Source organism: Anabrus simplex, chromosome 1 (genome assembly GCF_040414725.1).
Source record: "Anabrus simplex isolate iqAnaSimp1 chromosome 1, ASM4041472v1, whole genome shotgun sequence".
NCBI lineage: Eukaryota > Metazoa > Arthropoda > Insecta > Orthoptera > Tettigoniidae > Anabrus > Anabrus simplex.
In genome coordinates, this window is record NC_090265.1 from 382,840,438 (window position 1) to 382,867,722 (window position 27,285).

Below are 27,285 nucleotides of genomic sequence, written 5' to 3' on the forward strand. Positions count from 1 at the left end.
TCATCAGACGTCACCAGCGCATCCCGAATAGGCCACTTCCGAAGGACATCGTTTCACGCCGCCGTTTTTTTTTTTTTTAGCCCTTCGAAACGTATCTGTAAGGAAATAATTCCTTGGTATACCTCGTGCTTCTCATGCATTCAGACTTGTTTTCTGTACACCAATATCATATTCACATACTCATCACTAGGGGTCGAAAGTTGGCATTTGCAGATATTTCTTCTCACCATTGTATGAATATGCTGGTAAATTTTTTATGTAAAAGAAATAGCACTGATATCTGAAAGGAATATGACCACTTTTATTGTGCATAAAAGGCATATGTACCGAGCTCGATGGCTGCAGTCGCTTAAGTGCGGCCAGTATCCAGTAATCGGGAGATAGTGGGTTCGAGCCCCACTGTCGGCAGCCCTGAAGATGGCTTTCCGTGGTTTCCCATTTTCACACCAGGCAAAATGCCGGGGCTATACCTTAATTAAGGCCACGGCCGCTTCCTTCCAATTCCTAGGCCTTTCATATCCCATCGTCGCCATAAGACATAGGCCTATCTGTGTCGGTGCGACGTAAAGCAAATAGCAAAAAAAAAAAAAGGCTTATGTTGTCTCTTTTAATTAGATGCATCATATTTTGAGTTTTATGCTATGCCCAACAATGGCATATTAAAAGGATATTATCATTTTTACTATGCTTATAAATGCATGCCCTGGTATTTTCTACTTATGTGTAATCCAGTATGTTCCGCGTGTGCAAGGAATATGATTGATAACAATGATGATTTCTACATAAGAGGGGTCATTCAGATAAGAAATTAGCATTCAGCTACACAGGATGAAGGAGTGGAAATGGGTTTCAGTACGAAATAGTAGGATAGCGAGCAGGGAAGCACGACTCACCAACGGTACTAGACACGCGAAGCTGGTTGTCATGTGCCTATGATGCAGTCCCGGTGTTTCCCCACACACGTTTTGGAATCAGGGATGCCTGTCTTGCCTATTTTATACTAAACCAAGTGGTTTTGATCTTTTGTCCTTATTTTTCACCATATGTTATGAACCTGCGTGTATTGGGAAATTGCGGAAGTGTAAAATATTGAATGTGAGGAAAGGAACATTAAGGACGACACAAACACCCAGTCCCCAGGCCAGAGATATTAATCATGTACAATTAAAACCCCTGACCCAGCCGGGAATCGAACCCGGGGCCGCCGGGTGACAGGCGGACGCGTTGCCCGCTACATCGCGGGGCCGGACGAGTTTATTATTTACTTAGCGTATGGCATAACATCTATATATATATACATTTGAATATATTATAACAAAGCAATTTCATATAAGGATGTCCAGCCTTTCCATCCACTCTAACACTGCCTCTGATGGTATAAAGAAATCATCCCAGCTACCCGAAAGCTACAAGAAATTGAATATTCAACACTGATTGCATAGGGAGCGAGCAAATTTTTGAAGACCTTTTACTACATAAAATCGTTGTTGGTATAGGGATTTAGCCAAAGTTTCATGGCTGAACAGTGACTTTCTCTTTATGGAAGTTGCCAACACTGTTGGGAATCACAATGTGAGGGTTTCATGTGGCAAATCGGTCTTCTACAATAGTAGTGGTGCAGCATCCGGCTACATGGCTAAATGGTTAGCGTGCTAGCCTTTAGTCATAGGGTTCCCGGGTTCGATTCCCGGCAGGGTCGGGAATTTTAACCTTAATTGGTTAATTTCTCTGGCACGGGGACTGGGTGTAAGTGTCGTCTTCGTCATCATTTCATCCTCATCACGACGCGCAGGTCGCCTACGGGAGTCTTTTCAAAAGACCTCCATCTGGCGAGTCGAACTTGTCCTCGGACACTCCCGACACTAAAAGATATAGGCCTACGACTCTTTTTTTTTTTTTTTTGTGGCGCAGCTTCGGTTGCGGCTGATTGGATGTTTTGTTCAGCCCAGTCTTAACAGTTACGTGTGATTTGTGGAATGTGACTTAAGTGTTCAGTGTGTGTATACATTGTTTAATATTCACATAGTGTACATCATGCCGAAAACTAAATTAAGTTTTCGTCTGAATGTATTTGCCGACCCCGCGGTGTAGGGGTAGCGTGCGTGCCTCTTACTTGGAGGCCCCGTGTTCGATTACTGGCCAGGACAGGGATTTTTACCTGCATGTGAGGGCTGGTTCGAAGTCCACTCAGCCTACGTGATTACAATTTAGGAGCTCTCTGACGGTGAGATGGCGGTCCCGATCTAGAAAGCCAAGAATAACGGCAGAGAGGATCCGTCGTGCTGACCACACGACACCTAATCTGCAGGCCTTCGGACTGAGCAGCGGTCGCTTGGTAGGCCATGGCCCTTTGGGGCTATTGCGCCATGGGGTTTGGTTTGGTTTAAAAAAAAATGTATTTCTACAGATCCTAGAATACTGTATTGTAAGGCATGCGAGAAGAAAGTAGGTACCGGTAGTGAGAATGGTATCAAGTATTGCAGCATATAAACACATCCAAACGAAAGGAGTCAGTTACTAGGAAACATAATACGAATTCTGCTATGCAAAATCAGCTTGTAGAGTGTTTCGATGGTAGACTAACACAGTTTTCCTCAGACCTCTGTCAAGCCTTTCTAGCTCAACAGTCCAACACTCAGAAATTTCCTTCACAAATACACCAATGAACATATTCCATATTAAAGCACTTTTCGCAAAACTTATGTCAGCCTTAGTTACGAGAAAGTAATGTCCAATATTCAGAAGTCTAGAACGCAATGTGTGTGGGTTGGTGTTGACGAAACAACTGACTCTGAAGGTCATTTCGTAACGAATGTAGCAGTTGGAGCCCTTAGTAAAGAACAGCCAACTACCCCATATCGTCTTAATGTAGGACAGCTAGAGGTCACTAACAACACAACAGTAACTCAGTTTGTCATTGATTCAATGAAATTGTTGTCGCCTGATGGTATTCAATACAACAATGTACTCCTTATGGTAACGGACGCAGCTGATTAAGGGCCGGTTCTACCACCTACTGGTAAAGTAGCGCGTAATTTGCCCTCCGCGAAAAAGGATGTTTCCGTTCGACCCCCCCCCCCCCCCCCCCCGCCAGGTAGCGCTATCGGCAGCATAAATCGTAGTTACCCGGCGCGTAATTTATCGGCCATTTCGAGGGCCCGATAAGACTTTACCTGACGGGCAAGTTTTGAGAGTTGAACATTATTAGCTGTATTTCTGGTGACATGCAACTTAAATTAGCTTGGTATACTGAAAAAAAAGCATGGTACTGTAACAGTGGCCGATATTGTATGGCAGGATCTTGAACATTAATGCTCCCCTTGTGTTGCAACGGTCACACCAGCCTCTCGCATCGGTAGCTTAGGGAACACATTTTATAAGTCAAGCTTTCGTAAAGAAACTTTAAGAGGATATAAAATCAAAATCTATTTGGAAATCATTTCAAATGGGCTTTAATTTTCTACTTTTTCAGTTTTCAGACACGAGGTATAAGTTAATGTACGGTATGTATCCTAACTATTCGAGTGTTCTCGTAGCGTAATGGCTAACACGCTCACCTCGTAATACGAGGTATGCAGGTTCGAATCTTTATTATGACGAATCTTTTTTATTTCCATTATTAGCGTTGTGTTAATCTGTAGCGAGAAGTCCCTGAAAATCAGTCTAGCCAACTTCGTATATCGGTGTCTAGCTCCGGATAGCTACCTAGCGCTTGCGCGGAGGTGGTTGGACGCAAGCCAAAGTACCAGCCGATTTCACACGTTATTTTGTTAATAATATATTTCATTGAAATATTTTATCACAATATTATGTCTACTATGCTACTTATAGAAAGTGATGTTATGATTAATAGCTCATAGGACTGTCGCCCAGGTAGCAGATTCCCTATTAGTTGTTTAGATAGCCTTCTTGTAAATTATTTCGAAGTAATTGGAAACTATTCCATTCCCGAATTACTCTTCCTATGAATGGATATTTATCCCGATTAGTTCTTTACATTTTTGCTATGGGCTTTACGTCGCACCGACACAGATAGGTCTTATGGCGACGATGGGATGGGAAAGGCCTAGGAGTTGGAAGGAAGCGGCCGTGGTCTTAATTAAGGTACAGCCCCAGCATTTGCCCGGTGTTAAAATGGGAAACCACGGAAAACCATCTTCAGGGCTGCCGATAGTGGGATTCGAACCTACTATCTCCCGGATGCAAGCTCACAGCCGCGCGCCTCTACGCGCACGGCCAACTCGCCCGGTATTTACATTTAGAGTACCTTCCAACTTTATCTTCATAAAGTTAAACATTAGAATGAAATGCTTCATCAATAAATGGAAGCATGTGGAACTAAACGAGGTCGCAGAACTAGTTGCAAATAGAGCATCGTGGAGATACTTAATTCACAGAAGCCTGCAGACAGAATGCTCAAAGGCAATAAGTCCGTAAAGAAGATGTGTGTGTATATAGACCTACGTATATGGAAGCGCGTAAAAGAGAGTTAAGAACAACGGCAGGGAACGAAAATACATTTTAAAATGCAAATTAGAAATACGATGAAAACCTGCGTACCTTCTAATACGGAGCGAGCGACTTGACCAATCTTCTACGAGAATACTTTTCAGAAACGCTGCCTTACATGACAGGTTATAACGGGCGTAAGAAAATGTAATCTCGAGATTTTAATCCTATTTAGGTATTGATATTGAAGATCATAGATTAAAATCACGAAATCTATACATCGTTGTCCATAACTCTTAAGACTCCCCTTATTAGGCTTTTTGATGATAACCAGCAAACGCAAGCACAGGGAAATAAGACAATCGAAATGAGTTTCATGCATCTGACGATAGATAGCACCACACTCGAGAGCGAGAAGTCGCTGAAAATCAGTCTAGCGAACTTCGTATATCGGTGTCTAGCTCCGGATAGCTATCTAGCGCTTGCGCGGAGGTGGTTGGACGCAAGCCAAACTACCAGCCGATTTACACCTCAAGGTAGTTTACCTCCCGGGCAGCTGACAGACACTTTACCAGCAGATGGTAGAACCGGCCCTAAATCGGGGACAACGTTAAAATATATTTTCCCTAGTTTAATTCACTTAACATGTCTCACACATAGACTTCATCGCATAGCAGAGACTATTCGTTCATGTTACTCATTAGCGGACAAGTTAGTGTTGTCTGTTAAGAAAATATTTGTAAAAGCTCCATCACGGGTTCAGATATTCAGAACAATAGCACCTGATACTCCTTTAGTACCACAACCTATTTTAACGCACTGGGGATCATGGCTGGAGGCTGCGCTCTATTATTCTGAACATTTACCGAAAATCAGAAGTTGTAAAAGCATTAGATCCTAATGAAGCACCATCTATTGAGCTGGCTCAGCAAACATTGTCAAACAAAGAATTAGAAAGTAACCTTGTTTTTATAACAGCTCATTTTCATTGTGTTCCCGAAGCTATTACGTCATTGGAAGCAGTTGGGATTCCTTTACAGCAGTCATTTGCAAACTTTGACAGAACCGCGTCCACTTTAAAAGCCGTTCCAGGGGTTGTACGAGAAAGAGTGAAACAGAAAGTAACAAACGTTCTCTCTAAAAATCCTGGGTATAATGTACTACCTGAAATTTTAGATGTTCTAGAGGACAAAGCACCCACAACACGAACAGAACAATCATTATCTACAAAATAGTTAGCAGCGTTTTTGAACGCTTCTGTCACTTCATGCGATGTAGAACGGAGCTTTTCACACCACAAAGTTCTGTTGAGGGACAACAGACGAAGATTGACCATGGAAAGCATCCGTCACTCCCTATTTGTTATCTCCCTGTGGGTGGGGGTGGTAGAATAACACCCACGGTATCTCCTGCCTGTCGTAAGAGGCGACTGAAAGGGGCCCCAGGGGCTCTGAACTTTGGAGCGTGGGTTGGCGACCACGGGGCCCTTCGTTGAGTCCTGGCATTGCTTCCACTTACTTGTGCCAGGCTCCTCACTTTCATCTATCCTATCCGACCTCCCTTGGTCAACTCTTGTTCTTTTCCGACCCCGACGCTATTAGGTTTGCGAGGGCTAGGGAGTCTTTCATTTTCACGCCCTTCGTGGCCCTTGTCTTCCTTTGCCCGATACCTTCATTTTTCGAAGTGTCGGACCCCTTCCATTTTTTCACTCTGATTAGTGTTATATAGAGGATGGTTGCCTAGTTGTACTTCCTCTTAAAACAATAATCACCACCACTCCCTATTTGTTAACTGCAATAGTGAAGAATTCACCGATGATGAGGCTGGCACTTCCAAATCCATGGATTAACGACGTGAGTTACAGACAGTAATTTCCCCTGCCGTTATTGCCATTTGCGTATAGTACTCTTTTTGACGTTACGGAATTTCTGCGGGACAAAATTCCGGTACCTTGGCGTCTCTGAAAGCCGTAAAAGTAGTTAGTGGGATGCAAAACCAATAAGTAACATTAACTTATGGCGTAATCAATTGACTCTTCAAAGTGCCTAGATGCGAAAGTCTCGCATCGGTAGTATTAACTGCACGTTAAAGAGCGTCTTTCGAGATCAAAATTCGGGTACTCCAGCTTCTCTTGGAACCCAATCGGAATTCAAGGAACGGTAAACATTTACCATTATTCGACACAATATTATTACTGTTATTCTTCTTCTTCTTCTTCTTCTTCTTCTTATTATTATTATTATTATTATTATTATTATTATTTTACGATTTGCTTTACGTCACACCGGCACAGATCAGTCTTATGGCGACGATGGGATAGGAAAGGGTTAGGAGTGGGAAGGAAGCGACCGTGGCCTCAATCAGGGTACAGCCCCAGCATTTTCCTGGTGTGAAAATGGGAGACCACAGGAAACCATCTTCAGGGCTGCCGACAGTGGGGTTCGAACCTACTATCTCCCGAATGCAAGCTGATAAGTACGTGACCCAAGCCTCGCGGCCACTTGCTCGGTATTATTCGGCACAAAATAAATGTATATCTCCTCTCGCATGTCTGATCGAAGATGACCTTACCCTCCAAAATGTAACGGTAACAAAATCTAAAGTAGCACAGTGTGAGTGCCTTTCCTATATGACGTCAATGGTTCTTGTTTACTAAAGAGGGAGAAAGAGGTCAGTTACGAAGGAACTTGATGTGCATGTCCGACCAACCTATAGCTTGCGGGCTGCGTGTTGCCAGCGGATCGTGCTGTTATAATCTTGAGACTATACTTCAAATAAATAAATAAATAAATAAATAAATAAATAAATGAAATGTTTACCTACAGTATTTACTATCGTGGTACAGTCCAGAAAGAACCGTGGTTCAGTAATAATAATAATAATAATAATAATAATAATAATAATAATAATTTATAGATTTTAAGAGACTCCAGAATATTCGAATTTTTGCCTCACAGTAACGTTCCAGAGGCAAACTACACGGAGCTGTCACATTTGAACACCCTTAATAATATCGATTTCCTTACAGATAAAGGGCAGCGAAAATTTATCTCAAAAACTTCTGTAGCTCTACCTGCGACCTTCAGCAAAGTCTTAATTTGATAACAATAAAAATTTATTCATATTTCTGCCAAATGTTCATTGTCTTAAGATATCCAGGATGCTGGAGTTTTACTCTGAAAGGAGTTTAACGTGCCAGTAAATCAACTGAAAAGAACCTAACCACCTTCGCTAACCTGTTATCTGGTATCTTGGTGTTCTTCGTCTTCAAATATTCATAATTGTGTTCATCATATATCATATATCCTGGAATATATTTCGTCGCCATAAGACATTTCTGTGTCGGAGCGACGTAAAGCAAATTGTAAAAAAAAGTATATATATATATATATATCAAGTGCCCTGACGTCCACTGCCAATTCAAAATCATTCACAGTTCTTACTAAACTACTTCTGATCTTGTAATGGGAAGTCAGTCATGATTTATTCCTGTTATTTAACATTTTACTAATGATGTCTGATATCTAATATTGTAACTGTTCCTGAATGGAATTCACTGTACAGTAGTATAGACAGACATGTATTTATATCTGTTTTTCCCTTTGTTCTCCCTCGGGAACTATGGTGGTTCTTACGGGTAATGTGCATGTGTGTGTATGTGGTAGCATTGTTTCCGTCCAGTGTATGACTTATATTTAATTTTCTCCTTGTTGCAGGTGTATCTGAAGTGGCAAGGGAATTATCCAGCAAGATGAAGATTCAGATCTTCGTCGGCCAGTAATTTACTGGAGTTCACTTGGTAACGCTACAGTAGCAGTATTAACTTCGGAACCGCACATTTAATGTTCAGTTCGGAGAGTGATTCGAGTTGTTTGTAATTTGTAAGGAATGTGTTTAGTCGTTACAACGAATTGTTTACTATTGAGACTTACGCCTTTGCGCAAGTGACATCGCGGCGTTCACCAGCGCCATGTATCAGTAGTTGCCAACTCATTAAACCGACTTGTCTTCTGTCAATATGGCGACACACTCGGGACCTTACGACTATGTGTCTGTGGCCCATTTCTTCCACGACCGCTCCGTATTTGTGACGGGCGGCACGGGCTTCATGGGCAAGGTGCTGGTGGAGAAGTTACTATGGTCGTGCCCTGGTATCAAGAACATCTACCTGTTGATGAGGCCCAAGAAGGGTCAAGATGTAGCAGCCCGTCTCGCCGAGCTCATCAATGCTCCGGTAAGTCGATGTGGAATTCTGTATAACGTTTAGAAGCACGGGTACATCAGCTAGTCTTATAAATAAAGTTGTAGGGGGTCCGCTGTCTGTAATGTCATTTATTTCGCCATATTTTAATATATTTATCCGTTTTAGATCAACTCAAGATCATATCTAGTTTTTAGCTTTCTTGTTTGTTTGTTGCACCATCACGGATAAACGGCTCTTACACTATTGGTTATATCTCGACCAAGCTTAATATTTGAGTTACTCAGGTTTCAATATGCATATAATTTAAAAATTACTGTGTAGACTGGGGGTTTATAGGAAGACCAGAAGAGTTTTTTTATTTTTATTTTCTCTTCTACTATTGATTATATGTAAAATCTGTAGACTATATTTGAAACGCCCCTTCATTCTGAATAATTTTTGTTATGTACATAATTTCGCTTACCCTTCAAATGACGAGAAGAAAATTACTATTTCCTACGGGCTTCGTTCTCTGCAGCCAGTGACGGACACCCTTGCAGACCTATGTTATTTTGAAGGATCCATAACAGTAGAAAATTAAAGGATGCAAAATATTTCGTTCGGGTTGAAAATTAAACCCGCCTAATGTAACTGAACACCCAGGAAACACGAAGTAGAACTTTTCCTTTTGGTATCTCTTTTGTCTGTCTGTGTGTCTGTCTGTCTGTCTGTCTGTCTGTCTGTCTGTCTGTCTGTCTGTCTGTCTGTCTGTCTGTCTGTCTGTTTGTTCCTAAAAGTGGAAAACAGCTAGACTTACTTCAACCGAACTGTGTATTTGGAATCTACTCCTTCAGGATTATCAGATGCATATGATATCACAGTAATCACGTGGAGTTGGTATTTATAGGAAGATTATTCTCAAATATTTTCGTTTATATTAGGTCTCTCAAATACTGTATATAACAAACGTTTAAGAATATGTTATTTCCGTTCCTTTATGCCATGTACGTATGAGCGATGCTGGTAATGCTATTCCTTCTGCAACCAGTCCCTGCTATGAATGGTGTGGAAATGTTGCTCATAGGGTCGGATGGTGCATGCATTTCAGTGGGCTTGACAGACTGATATGTAATAGCAAATTCTGGCTCGGTGAGGAAAACAGGAAACTACCTCACTCCTCATTTCCCTAGAACGCCACTTCCGTGATGCCTAGACCGTCTATGACAGCTGATTGCAGAGCTGTTGAGGATCCAACCAGCCTTAGGGTTGAAGACTGAACATACTCGTACATGTACGTATTTATGGCAAGAAGGATAACGCAGATTACGAAAAATTGGATTTTTAGTCCAAGTCCTGTGGGACATGTCGTGCATCTCACGTCAAGGTGGGTAACGGGGGAAACTATAAAAGCCATTTTAATATTTTCGATAAGGCAGATATTAAGGGGGGTATCAGCAACGTCAGAGCGCCACGCCAGCGGTCAGAGATACAATGTGCAACCGTGTGAATACCGCGCGAGTTAGTCGTGTGGTTAGGAGCGCGCGGCTGTGAGCTTGCATCCGGGAGATAGTGGGTTCGAATCCCACTCTTGGCAGCCATGAAGATTGTTTTCCGTGGTTTCCCATATTCACACCAGGCAAATGCTGGGGCTGTACCTTAATTAAGGACACGGCCGCTTCCTTCCCACTCGTAGGCCTTTCCTATCCCATCGTCGCCATAAGGCCTATCTGTGTCGGTGCGACGTAAAGCAAATTTTAAAAAAAGTGTGAATAGAGCCATGTTATTTCGCATAAATTCCTGAAGGAAACATGTAATCTAGTGCAAATTCCCGTGCAAAGAACTGGTACAAATGCTAGTTTTAAATAATTCTTCTAATTATACACTTGATACGCAGCTGAAGATAAGATCCTCTATTTCTGTGCTGTACTCACCTCCAGGCTGGTATCCTTTTCACCGACGTAATATGCGTAAGTTTTCTTTTAGTGTGTCGTAGGTTATACTTCAAACGACTCTAGATTTTCGTTTTCAATGCGCTGTTAACTCATAGGTGGCGAAACAAATTATTACTTACACCGTACATCTTCATGCCTTTCAGAATGCAGTCTTCTTGTGGACAAAGAATCCCCTGGACATGTTGTTTCAGTTAGTGCTAGTGTTAGCTTTACAACTGTACTCGTTAGTTCCTCAGTTTTCCCTGACCCTGTATACTATAGTACATGACCGTCGAAACCGACTCTGCATCACAGCTTAATCCACCGTCTAAGTTGCTTGTTGATGACGTTGACAGCTTCACTTCTTGGAGCAAGAATTGCTCTTTGACATAGTCATGCGTAATTGGTGAAGTGCTGTGGCCACGAATGTTAAAAATTTCAGATCTGTGCGTGTTTACTATAATCTAATCTTCTTTACTATAGCCTATGTTTTCTCTGAATGAAATAATAAAACATGAGATTGAGTTAGTTGAAAGAAAAGATGGTAACCGGATAATTCTTGTGAGTGTTGCTTATTGATGACGTTGACAGCTTCTTGTCTTGGTGCAAGAATTGCTCTTAGACACAGCCATGCGTCTTAGGTGAAAACATGTGCCCACCTATGACAAATATTTCAGATATTTGTTTGCCGTAGATTTGTCTGGGCATCGCACACATACACACAGACAGACAGACATCATGGACCGAAGGAAAATGGCTTCCTATTCCACGGACTTAAAATCGTCTATCTTGTGTCCTATGTACAGTATGCGCCAAAATATACAGTATTGGAAATTATGTTAGTCTTATTGCCATATCTTACTTATTGAGGATAGTGTAAATGTTCAAAAGTGCTCCATTGCACTGTAGGCAGTGTTCATAACGATCACGCAGGTTTTCCAACATATTCTGGGACATAGGTTGCTGCAGAGTCCCAAAGAACGAGACGATCTTCTGACATAATGCAAGCACAGTTTTGGGTGGATCTGGATAATTGAAAATTGTCTCCTTTAACATTCCCCACACGTAAACATCAGGTGGCGTGAGGTCGGGGGAATGTGATGGGTAGGGGAAATTACTCGTCCTGGAAAGGTTTCTTGCAGCATAGCCATATTCTGTCGAGCGGTGTGGCAGGTCGCCCCGTCTTGTTGGAACCACTGTCTATTCATCTGCATGTTCCTGGCACGACAAAACCTTCTTCTTAGATCCTGAATAAATGGCCTGATCACCATGTTCCTTTAGCGTTCCTGGTTAACAGTAAGAGGTGCACCATCATAATTCTCTATAAAATACGGACGTAGCACACCGTTTCCTGACACTGCACACTAAATCGTCACACGCACACTACTGTATGTAGCGGTCTGGCCTCTCGAAACCAAGAAAGCGAGCTGTTTGGTGATTGATAAAACCGTCTAAGTGAATGTGACTTTCGTCGGAGAACCATACGTTGAACAAGAAATCTGGATCCTCTTACATTATGGCCAAAATTCGTGCACAATATTCCACCCTGACATGCCTATCGCGCTCCGTCAATCGCTGCCCAACCTGTATTCGGTACGGAAATCCACCTATATATTTAAACAATCGTCGAAGTGACGTAGGGCAGATGTTTAATTTCAGGGCTGTTCGCCGAACACTTCGCTTTGTAGACTGCAACACCTGATTGAGGACACGTCCATGATTTTCATTTGTGCACACAGTTACTGGCCTACCAGACCCAGACTCCTGCAGCCAGACCCACCGCGCAGCACTTCGAACCCACGGGCTCCGGCAGCCCAGCCCGTGCAGTGCCTTTCTCTTTCTGACGCGGCAGCGTACTGGCCCACAGCACTGGGCTTATACGGCCCACCGCAGTCCACCGCACTGGGCGGGCTCCAGGGAATAACCTTGAGTAGTTCTCCACAATAACATGTGCGCTGTGCACAACGAAATGTTCACGTCACGCTACTATGCGGATCATTCACTGTACGAATTCCGTACGCTACTAACATATTGCAAAGTAGGCTAATCGCATTTTGAAATTAAACGGTAGATATTTCTCCTGCACTATAATAATAATAATAATAATAATAATAATAATAATAATAATAATAATAATAATAATTGAAAACAAACACAACCTTTATTTTAAACTAATATTCATCTGCAATTGATAACAAGTTAACTGAAAATGAATCTAAATAACACGAAGCATGGGGCCTCATTTGCGTGTAACTTATACTACAATACAAACTGAAATGACGTGCAATATGCCAACGACAAAAACAAACCTGAACATTACTTTTAATTAGTGTGAGTAGTTTATTGGTCACTGATAATTGGTGGCGGAATTGCTGTGAATGAAAAGGAGGGCATCAACATTGTCGGGGTGTAGATGAGACCGTCGTGCGTTGAGAATGAAGCCCGCTGAACTGAAATTCCTCTCTGAAGCTGAACTTGACGCTTGTATACATAATACCTTTTTAGCGATCTGGTGAAGTTTCGGATAGTTTTGTCCATTTGTTCTCCAGTAGGATGCTATATCTTCTTCCATTCCACAATTTTGCCTTAAATATCTTTCCAGCTCATCTGTTGGAGTAGGACCATCATCAACGTCAGCCCACGAAGCAAACTTCATTACTTTGGCAGGTTGTGGCATAGTCGTGGAGTTTGATGACCCCGGAAGATTAGAATGGTCGTCATTCATGAACGTCTCGTCCATCATAAGGCTTTTTACCTAAAAAAAGGAAGAGAAAAATCAAATAAGTCGCTATATAAGTCGGCATCTCGTTTTGTTTTTACCATTTGCTTTACGTCGCACCGACACAGATAGGTCTTATGGTGACGATGGGATAGGAAAGGCCTAGGAATCGGAAGGAAGCGGGCGTGGCCTTAATTAAGGTACATTTGCCTGGTGTGAAAATGGGAAACCACGGAAAACCATATTCAGGGCTGCCGACAGTGGGACTCGAACCCACTATCTCCCGATTACTGGATACTGGCCGCACTTAAGCGACTGCAGCTATCGAGCTCGGTAAGTCGGCATCAGAGGGCGTTGTATGAGGTAAAAATATTACGCAAACAGTGGCTGCTAGTAGGTGAGAAGGTGTAGGAATTGGTACGTATTGTATCAACTCTTACGCTATTTGCACGCAAGAAATGTGGAATTAGTTAGAATCAAAGAAAGTACTTACACATCTGATTTTTGAACAAACTACTATCCTGAAGAACACATAGGTTAATATTCAAATTAGTGCATCACGTGCCTTACCTCCGCTGTTACATCACACCTTTCATTGTCAGGCATCATTTTCAGATGGCGAAATGGTGCCCACAGAAACGTTGCTACCTTATGGTACTTGTGAATGATGAACTTCTCTTCCATATACAATTTGATGTGGTTCCGCAAAAGTTCTATTTCAGAAGCCTCCCCGGTATTAGGTTCCTGAGTCAGATGCTGTAGGAGCGTCATTTTCCATGGTAAGACAAGGTGCAGTGTGGGTGACTTCTCGCATTCCAATTCTTTTGATGCTTCCTTGAAGGGCTGTAAAATAGGCTTACATAAGATGTGTAATAAATTCACCAAATGGAAACAATTTAAACTGCCCGGTATTACTAATGGCAAATCAAAAAAATGTAGAAGGCTACATAACAAAATACATACCTGAAGGAGTGCGATCACGTCGTTCAACAGCTTGATATCGATTCCATCCATATGATTTGTCTGTCCTTTTTCAGCTAGTTTTTCCCATAAAGCCGAATACTGACATTGCACAGATTCTAGCATAGTTAAACGAGTGTTCCAGCGAGTGTCGTTGGATTGTTGCAATGATTTTTCAAGAGCGTTCAATAGGCCACTTTGTTTTACGTATGTAACAAGTCCTTTCGTCGCAGACATAAGGGTATCAATGTGAGGGCAACGAACTGATATAAACTGAGGATTGAACGCATTTCGTAGCACCGTATTGAGCATATGACAGGCGCAATTCAGCCTCGTATAATCACGCAGTGCGGCAATTATGTTGGCACCCTGATCAGTTGTAAAAGGCACGTCTTTAAGAACGGTCTCGGTGACACCTAGGACCCTAAATCGTCTCACCAATTCTCTTTTAATATTATCACCTGTTTTAGGCTCGTCTGGAAACCTGGTCGTGAACAAGACACGAGACTTGAGTTCCCATTGAACAAAATAAGAAATCGTGCACGTTAAGTAATGGTTCCTTTTTGTGCTACATGTCCACATATCTGTGGTGGCTGCGCATTCCCTTCTACTTATAAGGTCGAGTACCTCCGGCATAATTGAATCCCGTAGACGTTTAGCACTTTCTGCTATGTGTCGGGAGACGGTTGTTGGATGAGGTATGATATCTGTTACGGATACCTTTCCATACACCGATCCAGTGTCAACCAATGTCTGAGCGAGATCCAGAAAGCCATCACCTCCGACTGTCTCATACGACCTTAAGTCTCGAGCACACAAAGCAACACATTTAGCAACAATCAAGTCCTGGGCAGGTTTAGGAAGACGATGTTCTTTTACGGGAGATGATTTGTTGTTAGATACACACGGATGACGGGAAATGTGTGACGTGCCTGTCAACCCTTTAGTGTGTACATACAGTTCACCGCAGATCGTGCAGCACACAAAATTAACGTCTCTTCCATCACTGTCAACAACAGGCTTGAATACCGACCAAATACGACTTCTAAGGTTAGGGTCCGGTTCAGAAGTCTTGTATTGTCCGGTTTCTAGTTTTTCTTTCACTTCACGTTTTCTTGCCACGGTTTCTTTTCGTTTGGAACCACACTCCGCACTCATTTCCAATAACAGGATAGACGGGCGAAGTCAAACAGAAAAGCACAGCAGACCTGATCGTCTCCACTCGAACGTAAGACAACACACTCCGCTAACACGCAGTCAGCCCATAGTACTACCACAGCGCTGCCCTTGGCTCACCGCGTACGCACGACATAGCGCTGCCCAGCCCGGCCCGTGCGATGACGTCACGGGCTTCGTATGTTCGAGCTTTGGAAAGCCCATTGCCGTTTATCACCGAAGCAGCTCATGGGTTGGGCCGCTCCGCAGGACTCTGATTCTCTTGCGTTGACACAATACACTACTGGTACGACAAACAATTTTAACAATAGGTAGCATAACTGTGTTGCTAGGTGCTGGCTTGTTGAAGTGTTCACGATATTGTTCCGTCACTAACTTTAAACTCGGCCCACCTTGATAACCGTTTCTGTACGAGCGAAAATAATACTCCACTATAAACACCTTTTCCTCCGTCGCGAGACCCATTGCCACTTCCAATCACAGAGCGCAACGTTCTTTACACAACTAACAACTGAAGAGTGGAAATGTCAAACGTTCTAAGTGCCAGTTAAAAAAAAAAAAAGTTTTATTTCACAAGTAGGTATCTGTGTGCCCTGGAGCATATACCTAGCCGGCAGTGGCGTATCCTGGAATCTCCACTGAGGCATGCAACTAGTAACCATGCAGTTAACACAACGTATTAAGTAAATTTCAATTCTACTCACCCTAATTACATGTAGGTGAACTCGAGCCAAACAGTTTTACTGTAAGTTTCTGGATTGAACGTGCGTACACAATTCTTGTTTTCTGTTTTTAAATTTACGAGGGTCCGCCTCTGTGGTATAGTGGTTAGTGTAATTAGCTGCCACCCCCGGAGGCCCAGGTTCGATTCTCGGCTCTGCCACGAAATTTGAAAAGTGGTACGAGGGCTGGAACGGAGACCACTCAGCCTCGGGAGGTCAACTGAGTAGAGGTGGGTTCGATTCCCACCTCAGCCATCCTCGAAGTGGTTTTCTGTGGTTTCCCACTTCTCCTCCAGGAAAATGCCGGGATGGTACCTAACTTCAGGCCACGGCCGCTTCCTTCCCTCTTCCTTGTCTATCCCTTCCAATCTTCCCATCCCCCGCAAGGCCCCTGTTCAGCATAGCAGGTGAGGCGAGGTACTGGTCATCCTCCCCAGTTGTATCCCCCGACCCAGAGTCTGAAGCTCCAGTACACTGCCCTTGAGGAGGTAGAGGAGGGATCCCTCACTGAGTCCGAGGGAAAAGCCAACCCTGGAGGGTAAGCAGATTAAGAAGAAGAAGAGGAAGAAATTTACGAGGGAAGGTTGAGGTCTCCCGGCTTTAACTATTTGAATCTTTTCATCAAACGAACGGCCAGTAAATGGCTTTTCAAACTGATTTACAATTATATCCGTTTTAGACTCATCCATCGTTAATACCACATCTGCGCAAGATATAATAAAACACCGAAAATACAATGAATTAACTCACTAGTTAGCCACAACTCAAGCACTGGAGGTAAGTCACCCCAGTGGCATTGGTCAGTTTCGTCACGGTGGGTTATCGCTGGGGGGTAATCTGTGGGTCCCGTTCGCTGTAAAGATGCCGACTTTCTCCAAGTTGCTAACAGATGGCAGAGGGTAGCACGGATATAGGGTGACAAATTCTGACCAAGTTTCAATTGCAGCGACATCGTTCGGAGGGTTTCAGAACTACGTCTGCCACCGAATGCAATTTTAAGATTGAATGCCTTTCTTCCTGAACTCGTCCATTCGCTGTCTCTTCCTAGAGTGGTGTAGACGGCGAGACTACACCAGCACCACACGTAGTCAAGCAACGGAACCAGTACAGTTGCGCGGACCTTTTGAACTTCTGAGAGATGAAATCGTTAATATTCGACTTGAAACAACCTAAAATCGTACATCAGACAGTTCTTTGTGTTATCATAACGCATGCAATGAATGCCTTGCATTCAAGGAGAATACGCCCCTGCTAGCCGGGTTCCAAGAGCCAATACACGGAGTAAGTAGTTCAAAGAATCTGTAACAGATAGCGCTGTTCTAAGAGCCAAGCTGTGCTGCATCTCTTGTTCCAAGTGCCACTGCCTTCGTAATGTCCAGGCCGTACTGTACCTCGGATGATGTCACGCTTTGGGGGGGGGGGGGGCGACTTGAAGGCGATACGCATACGCTCCGCTTGAATAACACACTCGTTTAAATTACTTAAAGAACTGTTAACACCTTATAAAACCAAAATCTATCCTCAAACATTTGTCAATTCTGACATACAATGCATATCCTTCTCCGTAACGTTCTATTTCTCGCGTATATACGTTCGTTTGCGTGAGTACAGCCTAACACTTTGAGACATATTTTTGCGATTTTATCCATTTTCTGGTCAACTGGAACATTCACATCATACACACTGACAGAAAACATGCAGCCAATTACCATTACTATTTATTACAAATATAAATTATTTCTGTACCTCACTGTTTCCACTCCATGAACACTGCAGCTTTCCTGGACCTCTTACAGGAAGTTACACCAGTATGGAGTAGGTCTGCTCTCTTTGAAGCACTTTGTTGAATACACAAGTCGGTGTGAATTTTTGAAAAGTTATTTAAAAATATGTGTATGTATGTATGTTCAGTCTTCAGCCCTAAGGCTGGTTGGATCCTCAACAGCTCTGCCATCAGCTGTCATAGATGGCCTAGGCATCACTGAAGAGGCGTACTAGGGAAATGAGGAGTGATGTAGTTTCCCGTTGCTTTCATCACCGAGCCAGAAGTTGCTATTCTATATCAGTCTGCCAAGCCCACTGAAATGCATGCACCAACCGACCCTATGAGTAACGTTTTCACAGCATTCATAGCAGGGACTGGCTGCACAAGGAATGGCATTACTAGCATCGCTCATACCTCAGTCACTTTCATATTGTCAAAGCCAAGGATAAGACAGGGTCAGATCAATGAAACTAACAAAATTGCTCTAGCCCATACCAGAAGACATAGTGCACTGTAAACACTAGGTCTTGCCAGCAAAGGCATTTTAAAAATATATTCACCCAAATATATATATAGGCCTACACTGTCCGGCCAGGTCTTCCAATTTCTTCCCGCAGTCACAAATGACCAATGTAACTCCAAACGGGAGATAATATGTAGAATTAAGCAGGCCAGGAAACAATTCATTACCATGAAGAAATTCTTTGTGAGGTCAGATCTCAGTCTCCAACTACGAATTCGTATGATCCGCTGCTATATATTTTCTGTTCTCCTATATGGATGTGAAAGCTGGACTCTGGATTCAATCATAGAAAAACGTATTGATACCTTCGAAATGTTCCTGTATCGCCGTCTCTTGCGGATATCCTGGGTAATGAAAATCTCAAATGCCGAGGTACTTCGTCGGATGAAAAAGCAAAAAGAACTACTGCTCACCATAAAACAGAGAAAAACGCAATATCTAGGACATATCATGAGAGGTGAGAGGTATCAGTTATTACAGCTTATTATCGAAGGGAAGATACAGGGGAAGAGATCTGTTGGGAGAAGAAGAAATTCATGGCTGAAAGACCTTCGAAGATGGCACTGCTGTACTTCAGAAATGGCATTCTATTCTGCGCTGTCAAGATCAGAGCTAGTTACGTGGATCGCCAACCTCCGCTCGGAGACGGCGTCTTAAAGAAGAAGAAGTCACAAATGACTAGGGAATCAGCCAACTGCATTGACTCCAAAGCTCGGGATTTTGTGACACACTTAGGATCGTCTGAATTTAGAAATACCATATATATAAGATGGTATATGTATATATATATATCTGACACCAACACACAAAATACTTTGTACACTTCAATTCCAAGTTCTGTTGACATGTCTGATGGATACTTTAAGCACCCTCGATTTAGGAAATTCAGATATCTTACTTCTGGAGGCAATTCATAAATAAGATCTGAATCTGTCAGAAGATAAGATTTACATAAATCACACTGCTGTTTGATACTCATATTTTTTTCTGTTTGCTTTTCGTCGCACTGACACAGATAGGTCTTACGGTGAGGATGGGACAGGAAAGGTCTAGGAATGGGAAGGAAGCGGCCATGGCCTTAATTAAGGTAGAACCCCAGCATTTGCCTGGCGTGAAAATGGGAAACCACGGAAAACCATCTTCAGGGCTGCCGACAGTGGGGTTCGAACCCACTGTCTCCCGAATACTGGATACTCGCCGCAGTTAAGCGACTGCAGCTATCGAGCTCGGTGATACTCATAAATAAGACTTGCATTTTCAAATACACCAAATTCAGATAAGCCGTAGGTCTGATTACAAAAAAATATAGGGCCTACCTAATGTTACCCATGTTTATGGCATAATAAAAATAAATTAACTCACCATCTGGACGGGACACTCTTATTTCTCTCAGGATGTGTTTTCACATAACTGTGTTGTGATTAACTATTAAATTCTCCCTGGGAATAGCCTTCTTCCATAACTTAACTCGTTCTTCATCAGAAGGAAACACTAATACCGGAGTGTACTCTCCTTGTTTATAATTGGCTTTGCAGCCAGGCACACAGCAACTCTTAGGCATGGTGATTTCCCTCACTGATCATCTTAATTTAAGTATATACAATTCGTGGTTAATAATAAAACACAGAATGCACTAACTCAATTAATTTTACACTATAAATATAACTTTACACAAACTACAAAATTAAAACACTGAAGAACGATCTTCTTAACCTATAGCTTCACATAAATACACGCTCACACTAAGTTTTCTTCACTAATTAACGACTTTCCACTTAATAATGCAGTCGATGACGACTCATTCTCACATATATCTGAGTGAAGACGCGGCCATCGTTAAAAATTTAAATAAAACTGCGAAAATCTATGTTTAACTCTACTAACTCAAGTGCTAAACTTCCCCCCTAACGATCAGCTGATTGCTTTCCCGCGCTCGTTACAGTACGGCCTGGACATCACGAAGGCAGTGCAAGTGCCATGCTTCTTTTTACGAGTGTTTTGTTACTGTGTGTTGAGAGTGGGAAATGGTATGTGGTTAGAAACTACCTTAGTAAATGGAATAAAACATTGTTTATAATGGAAGGAGAAAAGTTGAGATCGGAAAAGATAAAACATAACTGGAAAAGAGAACAAGCGAAGAAACGAATATCGGGAAAATGTTATGAGAGAAATACAAAGGCTGTTGTTCCAAATAAACAACTGCCCACGAATGAGGTTAGTAATCCTTATCAACTATACAGGACAATAATGAAAATGTTGTGTTATTTTAACTGAAATGGATATCAAGAATAAACTTTAAATTCTCTGATCAATATTTTATGTATTATCTGTCCTAGCGTACTATTTAACGCTACTTCAACAATAAAGGAATTTTATGTGCAAATTACTTTAGGTGTCCTGTAGGTGCAGTTACAATTGTGCAGATCTACCCTTTCAATGGAAGCTGAAACTTTTCAATGATTACCATGGATTAAAGAGTGAAAGTGAACAAGGAACGTACTTGTTAGGTTTAATACAGATCACTGTCAGTTGTCAGGAGAGAATGTGAAGATTTATAGGCATTTTTTCATAAATAAAATACATTTTTGTACTTTTCTCCTTAATAAGAAGCAGTATTTTGTGTATAATACAATTATATATGTTCCTACTAATCATTTATGTTATTGCTGTTATAATATCCTTCTAAAACCTTAAATAAAGTGTAACAACAGGTTGAATGGCACTTGTAACTGACTCGATCATCATGTGGCACATAGAACGTTCTTGTTGTTATTGCTTTGTTTCTTCTAAACCACTGTATTTTTGGCAATGTTTTCTAATACAAAAGAATTCTGTAGTAGGAACCTGCCTACATACGTATTTTTGATGTAATAAATTAAATGCAAACAGAGATAGCCAGTTTTTTCCTTCTCCTGTAAAATTTAGAAAATGGAACTTAGAACGTTTGACATTTCCACTCTTCAATTCATCATGGCGATGTAACAACACGCAGACGTTCAAACGTGCGCATGCGCACTGCGCGAAAATGAGTACTGTATATTTTGGCGCATACCGTATTTCCTCTAAATGCATACATGTCCAACCCATGTCCCCTTTCTCTACACGGTTTGGGTATGAAGTGAAATGAATCTTCGTAGCGAGTTTTTACGACCGGATATCTTTCATGACGTCAACCTAATCAGATGAGTTAGTGAGATGAAATGAATGACATGATATATGATAGTAAGAATGAAGAGGATAAAACCCGGTGCCGGCACATAGACCACTTCTCTCGAATAGCTCAAGACTTTACGTCCCCATCCGACGGACGAATCACCATCAACAGCGTCATATTCCCTCACGCCATATAAGACAAAAAACGGCTTCCTACGCCATGGACGTAAAATGGCTCCTTAAATTGTGTTCTCTACCTACCTTATGTACGTTGCCTAGCGACAGTGACTCTCTGCATATAATCTTGGTGACAGCACGTTGGATTGTCATAGTGGTGGTGATTATTGTTTTAAGAGGAAGTACAACTAGGCAACCATCCTCTATCTAACACTAATCAGAGGGAAAATTGGAAGGGATCCGACACTTCGAAAAATGAAGATGTCGGCCAAAGGAAGAGAAGGGCCACGAAGGTCGTAAAAATGAAAGACTCCCTAGCCCTCGCAAACCTAATAGCGTCGGGGTCGGAAAGGAACAAGAGTTGACCAAGAGAGGTCGGATAGGATAGATGAAAGTGAGGAGCCTGGCACAAGTAAGTGGAAGCAATGCCAGGACTCAGCTAAGGGCCCCGTGGTTGCCAACCCACGCTCCAAAGTTCAGAGCCCCTGAGGCCCCTTTTAGTCGCCTCTTACGACAGGCAGGGAATACCGTGGGTGTTATTCTACCGCCCCCACCCACAGGGGGGTTGGATTGTCATATCCCAGTTCACGTTTTCCGATGGTTTTTCGTTCATAACTCACCAACGAAAATGAAAATTCCGGTTTCGAGGTGCATTCGGACCCCCTTCCATCTATCTATGTTCAAAATTTCAGATCTCTGCGTGCTGTAGATTTTGCTAGGCATCGCGCACAGACAGACACTTCCTTTTATTCTTATAGATAATACCTTTTTTTTTTTTTTTCTTTTAATGGTGATCGGTTCTATCCTCATGCTGCTATTTACTCCGATGCCATCGACTTCGTCACGCACTTGCAATCCTTTCTTACGGAGCGACTGTGTTATGAACAACCTGATGTTGTGATGTATGGTGTTTCGAAGAGCTTCACCGAAGGCACAGGAACCCAAGATGCGAGGTAAATTTTCAGTCTTACTGCATCTTCTGCAGCGGTTACCATCAACGGATCTTTCCGCGACAGCGCTCAAATATTCAACGTTACATGACATTTTCAGCACGACTCTGCACTCCGAGCTAGAAAGGCCTTCGTGTTTTCTAACCCCGCGGTTTGCAGGAGGGAACTCCTGGTTTCATACCGATCAGAAATGTTCAGTTCTAAATTATTCAGTTTGACCTACGTTGATGTACCAGTCCCTATGCATTCCTGCAAGAAAATACCACGGCGGTTCTAGGAAGATGTTGATTAACTTATTACGAGTACATTAAATGAGAACTTATCCATACCTAGTGACACTCCGGATTCTATGATCTACTCAGATAAACGATAAAAAGGGTTAGTGATTTTTGGGCGAGCTGGGAAGCCTTGCTTCTGCATATAGACAGCTGCAACATTCTGAAATTGTAGGGGAACCATTATATGGAATCCACTTATTGCAGTATAATTATTATTTAATATAATTTATAACAGTAATATGATTGGTTTTATGTCCCTCTAACTACTTTTATGCTTTACGGAGGTGCCGAAATGCTGGGATTTTATCCCGCAGGAGTTCTTTTACGTGTCTGAAAATGTACAGACATGAGGCTGGCGTATCTGAGTACCTTCAAAAACTACCGAACTAAACTGGGATCAAGCCCGTTCATGATCCATGAATTGTATCACCATGCGCGTGCGTGCTGACGATAAGAATTGAAGTTCCACAAAGTTTCATTAGAAATTAATTCGTACATGGTTAAAATTGGTGTGTGAAAGAAGTCATGATTCCAGTACTAATTCTGAAAACCACACCGAAATGGAATATGTTTTCTTTCCGTTCTAATCTTCTTCTTTTTTGTGCTTGTGTTATTTTCCATGTGTTAAAATACAGCCAACAGGTTGGAAATATTGATCAATTTGTCATCGCATGCTCTGAGGAAACTAGAGGCTGTCAAATCATGTAATATTCAGTACTGTGGGTGTTATTGGAAAGGGTCATTTAGATCTTAATAATTCACTGCTTACTGAACTTCTCACGCTTGTAGCACATCCGAGTACCTACAATACGCCAATGTCTGAATTCACAATAAATGATATGATAACGCAGACTTTTCGAGAATTGTTCTACAATTTGAAACAAAATGAATACTTGCCGTTGTTGCTCGTTTGGATTTCGGCGTTCTGTCTGTTGGTCTGTGTGACCGAACTAAGCACCCTTACGAATATTCGTTACATATAGTTCTGAAATTTCTCTTGAACTGAAATTAAATATTGATTCAATCTATCATATATATCTTCCTCTGCTCCACCTCCACCAGCCGATCGAGCCTCTTCGATCAGCGTTTTGTTGCTGTTTAATACTATTGGACAGACAAATGAGTGGAAATATATTTTCTTCAGGGTATCTCTTTAGTGCTTAAACCTTTGTTGTTAAACTATAAAATATCAGAGGCTTGGAGCACACTGTACCCAGTGTGGTTTACATTCTCTTAATTGTTTGGATGGCAGTGATGATTTTCCTTGCCTCGCCCATACGTTTGACATGCTATGTTGCAATCTTCATAGCTGACCCTACTTATGTCCGGACCTAGCACTATAATATGGTTGTTCTCCACCATGATTGATGACTACTAGAAATAAAGAATGCTGTGGTTTTCCGTTGTCTTCTGCATCAGTGTGTGACACCTGTTTCGCTGATCCAGCTATGTGTGTCACTTTCTGATCCTAAACCCTTTTAGCATATAAAATCTTAATTTACCAAAGGCCAGTGTGGGTGAAACTCCTGCTCCCCTTCCCCGTGTGGGTGGGGGCGGTAGAATAACACCCACGGTATGCCCTGCCTGTCGTAAGAGGCGAATAAAAGGGGCTGCAGGGGCTCTGAACTTCGGAGCGTGGGCTGGCGACCACGCGGCCCTCAGCTGAGTTCTGGCATTGCTTCCATTTGCTTGTGCCAGGCTCCTCGCTTTCATCTATCCTATCCGACTTCCTTTGGTCAACTCTTGTTCTTTTCAGACCCCGACGGTATTACGTATGGAGGCCTAGGGAATCTTTCATTTTCATGCCCTTCGTGGCCCTCGTCCTCCTTTGGCCGATACCTTCATTTTTCGAAGTGTCGGACCCCTTTCTTTTTTTCTCTCTGATTAGTGTTATATAGAGGATGGTTGCCTAGTTGTACTTTCTCTTAAAACAATAATCACCACCACCACCACCACCACTCCTGCTCCCCTTCAAGATATATTCATTGGGAATACACCAAGGGTGTCAGGTTGGTTGCCGCCGCTTAACATACAGCGTTCAGTCATTGGCAGTATTCTGATTCATCATCATAGCAGGATAACCCAGCCAGATCGGATCATCTTATAAAACGCTAGTGTGCATCTTTCACGAACTCATCCTCCTGAAATGCAAGGAGTTGGAAGTTGGGTTTTTTGCGTAAATCTTCTAAATCGTCTGGATAATACGGGAAGAATCCTTACTTTCGTTAAAAGTCCGTATATTTTTCTTTATTACGGGCATGATATACAGAGTGGATCGCTTAAAACTTTCACCGCAAATATATCTGGAACAAGTGATACTGAAAAATTACTTTCACGGGTATGAACGCAAGGAAGGGGCTAATTAAAGCAAATACTATAAGCCAGTCAAAAACATAAGAAAATATGATTTTCAACATAAACTTACTTTTAATTGACACCCTGTATTATTTCTTGCTCAGTCGTTAACATAAAAAATCAAATAAGGAATAGCGTTTGTTTCATCGCAATAGGTCAATTACATCCCGCGGTATTGCAGCGTGAAGTTGACGCTTGAGATAAACGAAACGCGCAGCAGTTGCACATCCTGAGATTCAAGCGCGAACCTCACGTTCCTCTTAATCGCATGTGATTGACGTACTACGATGCGACAAGCGCTGTACTTAATGTTATTTGCACAGGTATGAAGACGGCTTGAAACAATACCGATTTCCAGTCACACACAATGGAAAATAAAGAAAGGGTTTACTCGTTCGTGTTCGATTAATTTCTACTACCGTAGAGTACTAGAATGGACATAACAGTAACAAAATTGAATATCACCGGTCGGGGTATTGCATAATCAATGGCTGACTAAGGATCCAGCAGAGAGGGAGGGAAATGCTGGTTTACTGTACGTAGTTGTACGTCAAGTACAATATGTTACATGACAAGTACAGGACATGTACTGAACATTTTTAATCACTGCATTATAACTGAAATTTTGCACATGGTGAAGTGATGACATAAACGTATGTTCGTACAGTAGTACGTACAAAACAAACTAAGTTCTCAGAAACACGCAGACGTGTACGCCGGTATGCAGCCAGACTTCTCACAGCAGAAACGCTGCAAAGCATGGTCGAAGAGATCGCCGTTTACATGGCAACACCGTCGTGCATGCTCCGACACTGATCGACTCAATGCTGTCAGTGTTTCTGGTGTTATTGCAGCACATGAAGTGGTAATACGGGCTTTCATGTTGTCACTTGTTGGAACCTGCTGATACACCACATTTTTCACATGTCCTTCAAGAAAAAATCAAATGGGATGAGGTTCGGCGATCGCGCTGGTAATCTCTGAACAGGACTGCCTCGTCCTATCCATCGATTTGAGAATTGTTGCTTTAGTGCATTTCTTGCCACTATTGCATTATGCTGATACCACATTAAATAGTATTTCCCCTGTAGGTACTTATCTAATTTCTAGCCATATTTCATTTTTATAAATTATGACCCCTAGTATAGGCCCAGGGATCAAATACTGAGTGCAAAGGCTAGTGGGGTTCTCAATCAGTCATTACCGACAGCAGTGGTTACGCTGGCTAAAGCGCAGCGATAGGTCATGGGGCCAAGCTCTCTGCTGACTCGGTAGACGCGTGGGTTCGAGCCCCACCGTCGGCCGTCCTTGAAGTGGTTTTCCGTGGTTTCCCATTTTCAGCACCAGTCAAATTCTGGGACGGTACCTTCCTTCAACACCCTTGCCCAGTTTCATTCATCTTCATCCATTCCATCTCTCATCTCCCCTGTGGGTGGGGGCGGTAGAGAGTCTTTATCAAGGCCATGACATTATGCGTGGAATACTGATTACCGATGAAGCCACGTTTACAAACCATGGGAACGTCAACTTACACAATATGCATAGGGGAAAGGGGGGGGGGAGGGGGGGCAAGATGGGGACGCTAAGAAAAAAGTAGTTCAGGTGCGTTATACATGTCGATAATATATTCATAAATAGTTCCGTTTTGTTGCGTCACGGCTCTTTTCAGGGTTGAATTTTGAGTTATTTAGTGAATTGTGGTGCTGTAATTTGGAATAGGCCCGAATTGTAATTCTAGACCAGGTCATACTACTACTACTACTACTACTACTACTACTACTACTACTAAGTGAGCCTTTACCTTAAGTGCGCACACTGCTCATTCAGAACAGCGCTTCATAGTAGGGATCGAATAGCTGGAGTACTATGATGAACCAGTGTTTTACGTACCAGCAGTATCAAAACATATATGAATCAAAGGAATGACATGCTAAGAAGAACGTT

At 42.3% G+C, this 27,285-nt stretch overlaps 1 protein-coding gene across 9 annotated transcripts in view; it reads left to right on the forward strand.

The window, feature by feature from the left end:
- The window catches only part of LOC136856813 (putative fatty acyl-CoA reductase CG5065), a 619,576-nt gene that overhangs the window by 485,115 nt on the left and 107,176 nt on the right, over positions 1 to 27,285 (forward strand). For all 9 annotated transcript variants that reach the window (XM_068224968.1, XM_067134943.2, XM_067134938.2 and 6 more), the window contains one exon: positions 8,166 to 8,683. In XM_068224968.1, coding sequence (XP_068081069.1) covers positions 8,468 to 8,683 — 216 coding nt within the window. In that variant the 5' untranslated portion in view covers positions 8,166 to 8,467. The remainder of the gene's footprint in view (positions 1 to 8,165; positions 8,684 to 27,285) is intronic.